Source organism: Gastrolobium bilobum, unplaced genomic scaffold (assembly GCF_033153095.1).
Source record: "Gastrolobium bilobum isolate Gb01-03AN ecotype WA unplaced genomic scaffold, APGP_CSIRO_Gbil_v1 utg22217, whole genome shotgun sequence".
NCBI classification, from domain to species: Eukaryota; Viridiplantae; Streptophyta; class Magnoliopsida; order Fabales; family Fabaceae; genus Gastrolobium; species Gastrolobium bilobum.
In genome coordinates, this window is record NW_026898203.1 from 32,772 (window position 1) to 45,908 (window position 13,137).

The 13,137-nt window shown below is 36.5% G+C and overlaps 1 protein-coding gene across 1 annotated transcript; it reads right to left on the bottom strand.

Moving 5' to 3' along the window:
* Positions 1-2,985: 2,985 nt before the first annotated feature.
* On the bottom strand, positions 2,986-4,178 carry LOC133313811 (uncharacterized). Its single transcript, XM_061515213.1, has one exon. The coding sequence runs from the start codon at positions 4,176-4,178 to the stop codon at positions 2,994-2,996; it is 1,185 nt and encodes a 394-aa protein (XP_061371197.1). The 3' UTR covers positions 2,986-2,993.
* Between the last annotated feature and the right edge of the window lie 8,959 nt (positions 4,179-13,137).

Below are 13,137 nucleotides of genomic sequence, written 5' to 3' on the forward strand. Positions count from 1 at the left end.
CTTCTCAATAGATATTTTTATATTCTTAGCGTGATCATTCAACCAAAACTGACATTACCTTTTCATAATAATAATATAAATTTTTCCCCCCCCCCCTCATGTAATTTTCTAGGTCCGCCACTGGTTGTACTGAGTATTCAGAGCAACGATTTATTATAACTATGTATTACGAGAAGTATATAGTTATAATGGTAAAATTATTTTTTCTCTCCGCCATGTCAGTCGACAATGTTTGAAGAAGAAATTTTTTATTATTATTATAACTATGTACTACCCGTAGTATATAATTGTAATATGGCCAATGAATTGAATACTCAGTGCAACAGTTGTATATTAAATTTTTTCAGCACATATAGGTGCAGGTGGACCCCCAAGGGTGGGTTCCCCGGATGTTTGGGTCTCGTGTTGTTTTCTCTTCCAATAAAGAGGAAGAAAGAGAAAAAAAATAAAAAGTATTATTTTCTCTTTGTTTGGGAGATAAAATTATAATAAGAGAGCAAATAAAAAGTTAATTAGATGTTTTTACAATATTACTCTTTTTTTTAAAATATGATATAATTATTATATTTTAAAAATAAATTTAAATTTAAATTTTTTAAAAAATTATTTATGTTATTTTCACATTTAAAAAATGATTCCCCCAACAAAAAATTATTTTTCTCTCTAAAATTATTAAAAAATTATAAATCACATATATAAAAATAAATCACTTATCTCAAAATAATATAATTGGAAACAAAAAAAAAAGTTTTATCAAATAAATTCAAATAGGCTATCAAAAAAAAAAATTCAAATAATTTTAAGAAAAAGAGAAAATCAAAAAATTTGAGAAAAAGAGTAAGAGCACATAAGTATTTTATTATATTTTTTCTCTCAGATCCTCTGAATTGGGGACTCCAATTTCAAGGGTGAGAAATATATTAGATGATTTTACAAAAATCTCCTATTCTTTTCCTTCATTTTTTAAAACTCATATGAAGAAAATATAAGCAAAACCTTCCAATTTTCTTTTCTTTTCCTCTTAATATTAACTTCCAAATACACCCTTGAAGCCAAAAGACAAAACTGATAGAAGATCGCAAATCCCATACCAAACATGCTGTATATAAATAGTTAAATGCAGGTGAGGCACGTGGAGAGAAGGGATAAGGTTGAGGCGGTGTGAGTGAAATCACATGAACATGTTTAGGTTGAGGAAGGTGGCTGTGACATGCATTTGCAGGAGTGACACTTTCAACATAGCATTTATTTGAGTGCTCCTGGCTTTTCTGCTATCACTCTCAAAGAATGTGGTCCATCACATTTTTGTCTACTCTAATCTAAACACACCGCAGATAAAATTCGGATGAATCTGCCTCACATTCACACAAATATATTAACAGCTTTTTACTAGATTAATCATTACAATCTATTCTTATTTTTAAGGAACTAGTTCTAGTCTAGAACTATTAGATTCTTCGAATGATTAAGAAAAAAAGTTTATACTATTATTAGGATTTGTGCCAAATTTCAAATTTCATTTCTCTGCATTAAATTATTGAAAAATTGTGTATGCATTTATAATATGTCAGCTACAATATAGTAAGTCAAATTATAATGGCACATCTCACAAAAAGTAATTAAATACACAAATTTTGAAATTTGAAGGTGCAAAACAAATCATATGCACCCTTTTGTCCGTACCAATCCCACGCTCCATCACATGAGCACCTGCGATAGATTAGATGCTCCCACAAATGTTTACAAAACAAGATAAGACAAAATTTCAAACCAAAAAGATATACAAAATATCAGCTTCATTTCTCATTACCAAACAAATTAGGCTAACATGAAAATTAATTCGGAGAAGGTGCAAAGAAACTAAAGTAACAACAACAAAGAAGTGTGCAACGTGAAATGCCCTTCTTCCCCCAACTGTGGGTATACGGAACAGAGTGTTGGGCTGCCCCCAGCCCAATCACGTGGTCCATGTCTTCCTCAGTACTTTACAAACTTCACTTCGAAATTAAAACACTTGGCTCTGGCCACCCCTTTTCCCACCTAAATCCATATACCTCATGCAAAATACATACATCTTTTTCAACCCAACACAAACACATGTATCCTCCTTGTCTCTTAAAAGCTAAACGCGCCAGAAAGGTTTGTGTTTGGTATCTCTGCCTGCGAACCCCATACATGCTGTGCACATCCTTTTTCGAATTCCAAAGTTTCAAGAACAAAAGTTCAAAAATATTTTAGTATCTGTCTCTATCAATTTTCACTTATTTCTCATTAAAAGAAGATACCTTTTTCCTCCCCCACACATTGCCATTATTTTTAATCCCTCCTTCACTTTCATGGACAGCATTTTGATTAGATTTCCCTCTCCCAGGCCATGAGAAAGGCAATAAATAAAAGAAAAAGGAATGACTAGGCAAACCTATTTTGGATTCCTTTATAATCCAATCGCCCATTAAAAACTAGATAATTTTTGAAATGATTTTATGCACAATCTCATAGTGAGCAAAACAACAATAATCTCTCTCATTTGCTGGCATGGCCCCGGATGCCGGATTCATATCATGTTATTGTGTCCAACACCAGCAGCGCCATGTTCCCATTATTGGAAGCTCACCTTTCTATTACAAAGATCTCTTTATATTATTATGCTCATACACACGTGCATAGAAACCAGAGCCTAAGGCAGGTTAACTCTTCTTTCTAACCTTTCATACATTATTATTTATTGAAGTAAGAAAATATATTCAAGTAAAATATAAAACACATATACAAAGAAAAGTGCATAAACCTATTTTTATTATTTATACTAATATATAGGTCAGGATGATCATCATAAACATTATGTAATTTAGAAACCTGTGATGTATTTTGTGCACTTGGTTTCTGTTACAAAGCAATTTCCCAAATAGTTTTTTTTTTTAAAATAAAAATAAAAATTGTTTAACTGATATATATAAAGTAAATAAAAGAAAATGTGCATCCAAATCCAAATATCATGACCGGGAAACTGATTCCACCAGTTTCCCTATTCTTTCCACCAGTTCAGGGGACAGCTTCTTAGGCGGTCTTCGTTCCTTCTCCAGTCGAAAATCAAATCCTAAAGCATCCGAAACCTCTTCGGAGCTCCACCCGGATTTGCGGAGAGAGTCCGAAAACCTATCCGCTTTCAAGAGCAGAGCATCCAGCACAGCCTGATTATCCAACAAAACCATATCCCCTTCGAAGAAACCCGAACCCGAAACCTCTACCATTTCGGATATATCCGATTCGCTCCACCCACCTTCCCTCAAAACCGACCCGATCTGTCCTATGTACTGCTCCACCCATTTCGGAACCTCCCACCGCCGAATGTCGAAAAACCTCTCCGGCGACTCTGCCGCCTCCGCCGACGAGATTCTCCTCCGGCGATCAACGGCGGCGTCGCTCCAGAACTCCACCCACCTGGGCGTCCTCCCTCCCGCGTCGAGGCTCCGTCGCGATAAATTAACGGCGGAACAAACGGAGCTTTTCTCGGCGACGGATCTCTGCTTCTTAAGAATAACAGGATCCGATTCCAATTCGGAGCTCCGAAACAGAGACTCGCGCTGGAAAAAATCCATCAGGTCCAACCCGCAGCAGAATATCCGATTCTCGTCGACGAAGAAGACAGGGTTTCCGGCGAGAGAGGGGTTGCAGGGAACATAGCAATGGTTAAAGATGGGAATCAACAATGGTGCCCTCTTAAGCGCGTTCCTCGCGACCCGCAAAGCCTTTCCGGGTTCGGAGGGTCTCGGGCCCCAGCACCTAACCCAAAGCGCGGTCCTCGCGATTTGTAACGAAATCGCAGCGATAGGCAAGTCCAGCCACGCGCGTAGGTGTAGCCGAGCTCCGGCGGCGCGCCAATCCGGAAATCCGGCACCAACAGGCAAACCGGCGGCGAGAATGGCTCTGAGGTCCGGCGGAAAAACAAACCCAAACTCGGCCTCGGTTCGAGCGAGCTCAGCATCGGAGAGACCCGGTTGAACCGGTACTCCTGAGTTGCGAAGATGGGTTATAACCTTATCGGCGAGAGGAGAGAATGAGAGAAGACCGTTACGTACAGTTGCGGCGGAAACCGACGCGGCTCGGGCAGAGAGTCGCCTTAGACCGGCTATGTGAGCCGGATTTAGACCGGTCATTCTACGGTCTACGTCGACCATTATTATTTACTTGAGTGAGGATTCTCCTGCTCGTTGTAGTGAAGTGCTTTTTGCGTGTTTGAGGGAGGGACTTCAGCATGTAGAAGAACGTTGGTTATTTATAGCACCTAAGAATGGACCCCACGTTGGTGTTTTGTTTTGATATTAGCATTTTCTTCATTTCCCATGTTGCCCCTTTAATCAACCCTTTGTGGTTTAATTTCTACATTGCATACCTTTATGATTCTGTATGATAGCTGTTGAGCAACGGTTCTAATTGTTGGGAAGGTTGTCCCATTATCATCAACGGGACATTCGACACTAAAAAGCTAGCTTAACTTTTTGATCCATTCTGTTAATTCTATTGATTTCAAGTTAACTTGTTCTTCTGGATTATTGGTATGCATGACATGTCTGTGGCCCATAAGCAATCATGCATTTGTTTGGCAAGGGATGTAGAAAAGCTAAGCACACAATCATAATGGCACATTGTTGTTGTACTTTTAAGGTTAGCTAGAACTCCATTTTTTATTTTATTGCTTGCTTGTTCATTATTATATTTCTTTCCGCATGTGTCTCAAAAATTAAACATGAAGAAAAGGCTAAATCAAACTAAACATTGGTCATTAACAATTAGCTTAACGAGATGTCTCTGTAAGTAGAAGGCATGGATAATTCTATCATTGTTTTTTTCACCCATGACGAAATCACTGGCAAGTTTGGTGTTATAAACTTGCATGATACTTCTAATTAGCTGGAACATTATTACGCTAATGGGGTCAATAGCTATAATTTACCTGAACTGATATAATCATGAAGCCCATTTAGCTTAGCTAAATTTAAAAAAAAATAAATAAAAAAATTTATTTGTGTTATTTTCATGAGCTAGCTGCCTTTTCTTCTCAGTTCTCCACCCCTTTAAAAACATCGGTGAGAGGTTACTATCATGCACCCTCTTATTAATGCAATGGTTCGCCCTAACAAGTAAACAATGCATTTGGATATGAGGGTTGGGGAGCAATAACCTCCACCACTACCTCAAAATATAACTTATCACATATTCACACCCTCCTGAGAACGGGACTTGTCCAGTTAATTGGGCCTACATTTATCCGAAGTTTCCACAAGAAATAAATGATGACACTTAGAAGATAAAGACAAAAAATGGTACCTTCAAAACTATCACACTTTCTTTATAATCTTATCAAAGCTTAATCTTCCAAGGAATTGACCATATATAGCTGGTGAATTCAGTGTTATTAAAATTGGCTCAACTTGATCGGTCGGCGATTAAACTGAAAACTGAATCATTAATCGGTTTGGTTCAATCAATTAACTAATCATGTATGTAATCCTGTCAAGAATTGGATTGATTTTTAAAAATTATGACAACACATTCAACCACAATTACATTTATGAGATTCAAACTTTGCACCTAAGGAAAGGAAAGGGAAGTAAAATATTAATCACTATGTCAAATCACTTTGTTATATTATTTCAATTTATATGTTTATTATATATTTTTATATAAATTCAATTTAAGCGATTCAACTAGTAATCCACGGATGGAATTAATAATTCATTTACCTGATGCCTCATCCCAGTGGACTCTGGATTTAATAACATTGGGTGGATTTGTCCAAAGTAGTACCCAAACTGTCCGGGGAAAACACTGATGTTCAGCAAAACAGCTTCTGGAGATGTTGGCGCAAAGAGAGGGAGCGAGAAAAACGGACTAGCTTCTTGAGTCGTACATTAATTAAAAGAAGAGAACCCAAAAAAAACCACCTGCCATGTGAGGCGGGCCTAAAATTTCGATCATTATTATGAAACAAATAAAATAGGATTAAAATTTCTCATGATCATTTGGTCGGTAAAGATAGAATTGGGTCAACGATTGTGTTATATATTACATGAAGATTCTTGTAAGAAATCCTTTCTAACAGTCTGAACGAGAGAGTACATTCAATTATTGGTAATAATATTAAAACAATGTCTCCTATTATAACCCAAATCCCACCTGCACATTACACAATCATTTTTTTTTTAAAGCGAGTTTTGGGGAAAAGAAAACTACCTATTTAAAATTAGGTATGTCACCTAATATAACGGGAACTTATAGTAATATTTATTAAATTCCTTGTCGATGAAATTAAGTTAGTGCCAGCATGAAACAAACCTATGACTTTTTAGTGAAAAACTTCTATCTTTACCAGCTCCCACAACGTCAAGTAAATAGCCGTCTTAGTTTGAAAACAACTTTATCACACTACTTATGCCCCTCTTATCTTTCCTGCGTGAAGAATCTTTGTTGGACTTTTGGGGGTTTGCATGGCCCATTTTTCACATTGCTTTATCAAGAAAAGCTCCTCCTTTTGGAACCACCGTTTTTTCATTTGTTTTCTTATAGCTGTTTCTTGGGAGGAAGACTTTCATCGAACTTGAGCATATTTTAGTCAACCGCTCTTACTTTGTGGTAAGGGATCCATGTGCAACTTTCAAACAAAATTTGATTAAATTGATAAGGTTTTTCAATGAAAAAGGCTCAGAGGGTGTGGATGTTGATGCAACTCGGCAAGTGCACCAGTCGTACAAGTAATAAAGTGATAAAGTTGAGTTGTCGATCCCACGAGGACTGATGACCAAGCAATAATCTATTTATTTAATTAAAGTTGGATCGATCATTAAAGGTTTTCTTGAGAATATTGTAAAAACAGAATTTATAAACTTATTTTTGGTTTTTAATATTTTAGAAATTTAATTCAGAATTAATTAAAGCTAAAAGAAATTGATTTAAGTTTTCAATAAAAAGGCGTAGTTAGGATTCAACTTCCCCAATGGTTTCTTAACGTGTTTGTCTATTCTCACGATTACATGCACGATTAAATTATTAACAATTCTTTCTATGATTGATTAAATTCCAATCCCTTGGTAATCCAATCCTTTACTCTAATCCAAAGCTTAATCCCTTAGTACTTTCTCATAGAATAAGCATTAACGCAAGAACTCAAGTTATAAAATTCACAAGTCTATCCCTAGATCATGCAAATTCCAGCAATCAACCAATCGGAATCACATACCAACATCCCTATTGTCATATGTGACTCGTATGTTTATCTACGAGTGATCAAGTCATAAATAAAACTAATCATATATATCCGATTGATTGCATAATTCAGAAACAAGAATGTAATTCATAAGAATAAACAAACATCAACTAAGAACCCATTGGTTCTGTATCTTCCTAACTACTGAAAGTAATTTAGCCTAACATACTCATAAAGACAGAATTAAAATCTACTGTAAAAGAAACTGAGTTCATGGTAAACTTGTCTAAAAGTGATGATCAATGGTGCAGAGTTGACTCCTTCCTTCTCCTCTGCCACGATCCAGTGCTACGCTTATGCTCCTTCCTTCGCTTCGTCTCAAGTGCCTTCTTTCTCCGCGTTCCAGAATCAATTTTTACGGCTTCCTTCGCGTTGTATTTAAATGGAAAACATTGGCTATAATTTCCTGAATCCGCTCGCTGAGGAGCTCGCTGAAACGAGCAACTCAGCGAGCACTTGTTACTGGTCGCTCCCTTACTCGCTGGTGCGAGGACTTTTTCGAGATACTCGCCCATTCGCTCGCTTTAGCTAAGAACTTTGCGAGCAACGAGCTCCTCAGCGAGCACTTGTTACTGGTCGCTCCCTTACTCGCTGGTGCGAGGACTTTTTCGAGATACTCGCCCATTCGCTCGCTTTAGCTAAGAACTTTGCGAGCTGCTCGCCCACTTGATCGCTTTAGCGAGCAGTGGAGCGAGCGTTACCAATTTTATTTTATTTATTATTTAATCTCTGATTTCCCCGTTGCTCCGCGTATTTGTTGCCTCATTTTGTTACTTTGTTATTCCAGTATTCCAATCTTAACAACCTGAAACAACAACAAATATTTAGAATTTGTTTATTTGTTGGCAATTCATTCTGTTTTACTGTTTTATTGTTTTAACACTATATTTTTAACTATTTTAATAATTATTTGAACTCTTTTTATCCATAAAAACATAGTGTCTTGAACACTTATCAAAACATTCCCAGATTTACTCATTGCTGTCCTCAGCAATGAATTGAATTAAAAACATGGAATAATGTAAGCATGCTTAATATAAACTAGGCAATACATCAATTTACGAATGATCAGACTTAGACAAGAAATAATAGGATTTTTAAGAACAAACAATTAACTAAGCAGACTTGAAAGTAAGTAAGTTAAAAAATCCAAATATGAGTTCAGTGAGTCAAGCATAAACACTGAGTTTTAACACATCCCTTACTAGATATATCAAGTCATTCATCACTCATCTGTCTAAGGGTAAGTGTTTCACTCAAATTTTCATTGTATCAATATTTTCATAAGCTTGATAATATTCTCACTTTCCATACTTAATTCACACGCACAAAGATCAAGAGGTCTTTATTCAGGTTGTAATGGGGCTGAGTTGAAGGTAAGATAAATAAGGAAAAACTAGCTAAAAAAAATACAGAAAGATCATGGTAAAGTGTAAACACTCAAACAATAATCATTTTTCTCTTTTCCTTCCTCATTTTTCTTTTTCAGCACTTTTATTTCTTTTTCTGTATTTTTCTTTCCTTTTTCCAACCTCCAATACTTTTCTCCTTTTCATTTTTCAACACTTTTATTTGCATAGAAACAATAAATAATAATTAATTTTATTTTTCACCACTTTTGAATTACATGACGAAGTACTCATGTTTACACCCTACCATGAAATTTCTATAATCCAATTTTATTTAAGGTAGACGTGTATGTAGAGTGGCTAATTAAGATGACAGGTATTAAGAACAGAAAAGGCTTAAGCTCAAGGGGCTAAACAAAGGATATCATAATGGTTGGCTTTTTGGCTAACTAGTTAAAACAATAAAATGCCTCAATCATTTCAATCATGCATGCAAATAATTACTTTAAGGAGAAACAAAGCAAGTTCTAGTAATATTTTCAACAGTAAAATGCACACTGAAAAGAATTTTTCTGTTTAGGCTCAAACCTCACGGTTATATGTGTGCAATTCAGTAATTTATGCTCTTTCTCAATCACTCATACTATAATTTTATTATTCTTACTGACTATTAGACTAACTCAATCAATGTTTATTCTTAAAATAAAAAATATATTCTAAGTCATCACATCATAAATTAATTTTTCTGACTAATTCTAACTTAGTATGATTTAGTAATTCACACAGAGAAAAATAAAATAAAATAAAATAAAATAAAATAAAATGAAGAGGAATAAGGAAGAGAATTTTCCCTGAAAATATTTGCAGTTCTACTCATCACAGGAATCAATCATACTTGTAAGCTGCTGCTACTGCTACTAGATATGTGGTGCGGTGCGTCCCCATTCCCAGATTTAGAAATTTGCTGTCCTCAGCAATTTATAAAAAAAATAAAGTACTGCACACATCATCTCAAAAAAAAAATAACATCAGATAAAGTTGTTAGTAGCAGTCATACACACAACAGAGTGAGAAAAATAAAGTTTGTACATCACTGTAGTCACCACTAATCAACACAGATTTAAAAACTAAAATGGTTTGAACTAAAAATCAAAACTACTGGCAAGAGATCAGAACTCCTCCGAGGCACTACTATGCTCTGAAGTATCAGAAGCATAATCACTCTCTGGTGGTGGTGGCATATGCTCGACAGGAATGAGTGGGATTTAGAGATGTCGCATAATGGCGTCATTTTGGTTTTCGATATGATCTTGTCGCCGCATCAGTAATGTAACCCGCCGCTGGATAGAGCGGAGCTGTGAAGAGATATGTCTGTGGCTGCGATGTCGTCTCCCTCTCTCAGGAGCAGTCTCGGCAGCCTCTGCTTCTTCCTCAACTGGTATGACTGGCAAGAAAGGCCGTACTGAGAATGTAACTCTCTGTCTAAGTTGCTCGCTGTCGGGTGGACTGATCACACCTGCTGTGTTACAAAGTGTCTGAATCAAGGAGCTGTGACCTAGAACAACTCGCTTAGTGTGAGCTGTGGTGTATAAAGAGTCTGCTAGCAGAGTGCAGACATCAATATCAGTCCCCTGCATGATGAGGTATAGAAGTGTGGCTCGTGGGACATTACAGTCATGCTGATGGGTGGATGGTAGCAGAATGATCAAGCTGAACTTATACCAGAATTGTGCTATGGGTAGCAAATCGTCAAATACAATCAGCTGTGGAACCGGACCAGGGTCCTTTGTCATCTTCCATGTAGTACCAGGTTTGGCAATGACCCGTAATATCTGATTGTAAATCACCCGAGGATCCTCAAACAACATGATCCTCTCTATTAGTGGAAGTTCAAGGTTCTGCAGCATGGCTTGGTATGGACAATGAGTGGTGGAAGGATCAAACTTGGTCTTCAGTATTGTATGTAATGTCAGGGGATCATATGGTACTTGTTTTCCCCTAACATAAGACATGTAGACCTTATTAGCACTGTCATGATCTGGATTCCATGCATTGGCATAGAATTCTTGTGTAAGGATCTTGAGGCTGGTCCCAAGATTGCATAGTCCTTCCCAACCCCGCTTCCTGATCTCCTCCTGTATAGGGTTAGGTGGTTGAGTTGTGTATTCTACCAACCTTTCCTGAATCACTTTCCTGCTTAGCAAGGAAGAATATCTCTCTTGATGCGCTAGAGAGAGGAACAAGGGCTCTTCAGTGTCAGATGCCCTACTAGTGGAAGCTTGCTGCCTCTTTCCGATACCACGCATTCTAGGCATCCTGAAAACCAGAAAAGTATTTCAAATCAGCAAGGAACATTAATCAGATAACACAAACCATTCACAGATTCACATTTTTGCAAAATCTGGTTCATTCTTCAATTAAACCAGAAAAACAGATCAGTCTATACTTTAATAAAAATGAAACCGTATGCAACCAGAATTATCTCACAGCATTTGGAATTAGTATGGTCATTTTAATCAAATAATTTCCCTGAAGCTAAACAATGCAACCATTCCCAGATTTATCATTTTGACAAAATCTGGTTCATTTCACATTTATTTTCTAGAGATTCAAATCTGGATGCATAAGGATATGCATAGCAAAATGGGTGGTGTAAGTGCTACGGTTTAAGAGAGTGATTTCAGTATTATACTAGCAAGAGAAATCAGAGTAATGCACATCATTAGGCAGCTGAATGGTATGCATGACATGTGTGTTTTGTTTCAGTATGTATCATCAGTATTCTAACATGAGTATGATATTAGAACTTGTTCCAAAACATAATAGGCAAAAGATAAAAAGGGTGATGCTCATATAGGAGATCCCAGTAGAATTATTCCTAAATTCTAATATGTGAGCCAATTTTTCTTTGTCATGCTAAAATCCAAGAATGCTACAGTTAGGGTAATGTAATTACACAAATCAGTAATGTTCAATCAGCATGCATTCCTAGTGGTTTACACAAGCAAATTAGACAACCAATTATTCCCAGAGTTGTGACCATCAGTAGCCACATAAGTATATACCAATCAGGGGGAAACAAAGACATATTCACCGAAACATTAATTAATGCAGAATCCTACTTGAATCCTTATTCCCAAATTACAGAGTCTATCAAATAAACCAAATAAGACAAGCATCACTATTAATCTTTAATTCCTGTATTTAAGAACCTGATTTATGCTAGTGTAAAATGGTGACCACAAGTAGTCCCTATAATTTAATAACCAAAGAATTCATTGTAATATGCCTGGAACAATAATTCAGAATGGCAGCATATATCAATTGCAAGTTAAGGGTTCATGAGCTATCATAGGCAGCATCCACTCTCTTCTTCCACACTGCAATTCAAGATGTATTCATTTTGTAAAGTATAGTATGTAACTCAATTAGCACATATCAATTTAATGACACTATGCAAAGAAAACAGCAAGAATATCAACAAGAAAAAATTCTGATTCAAACAATGATTCCAAGTGTAAATGCCGTGAGTTTCACGTAGCTAGCAACATATTTCCACGCACCCGGGTTTCAGAAACTAGATGGAAATAACAACTTCAACACAAAAGCTCAATATTCCTATTCTGATTTGTGGGCATTCAACAATGGAAGAAAAATTTCAAGAACCTTATTCCCAAATTAGAACACCATATGATTTCTAATTTTTGAATTCTAATTTGGGCTTGCAATTAGTTAGGAGGTGCAAAACACGACAATCCCTAAGGTCATACATTCAAGCTAGTCCATACCCAAAATTCGGTAAGCCAGAACTATGATTCCTACATGCATTCAGTGTTCAGTAAACAAAGGAACAAGACAAAACGATAATCAAGGAGCAAGCAAATTGAAAACAAAAATCCCAATTTTTCAGAACCATAATCTTGGAAATGATAATCGGATTGTATATCAGAATGAGTAATTTTCAATTTGAAATTCAGGAACCCTAATTCCAACCTTAAAATTCAAGAACCTAATTCTCAAGTTAAGACCATCAAGATTGCAGTCAAGAAATTGACAATGTGAGACGAAATTCATACCTGTTCGTCGTCAGTGAGGGGATAGAGTCGAGAGAGATATGGGTGTAAGGGAAACCGAGGAAGAAGATTCTTTTGCCTCTCTCACAGGTTGCGAACGGGTGTAAATACGGAGGAAGCTGTCGGTGGTGTGTTTGCGAGAGAGAAAATAATGGAAAGGTTTTTGTGCTTTTGTGAATGTGAGAATATAGTGCAGTGAGGGTTAGGAAAAGAGAGCATGGGATAGAATTGGGGTTCCGGTTATATAAAAAAAATTATATAAATATTATAAAAATAAATATTTGTACACTGAACTCCTTGATGGAGCGAGGGGGTGAGCGAGAACCAAAATGTTTGCAGTCAGGGCTCGCTTGAGCTAGCTATTGAGCGAGCATTAGTGATATGCTCACTGATCTCTTAGCTGTAGCGAATAGCAAAGCGAGAATTAATTTACTCGTTGTGATGGCTCGCT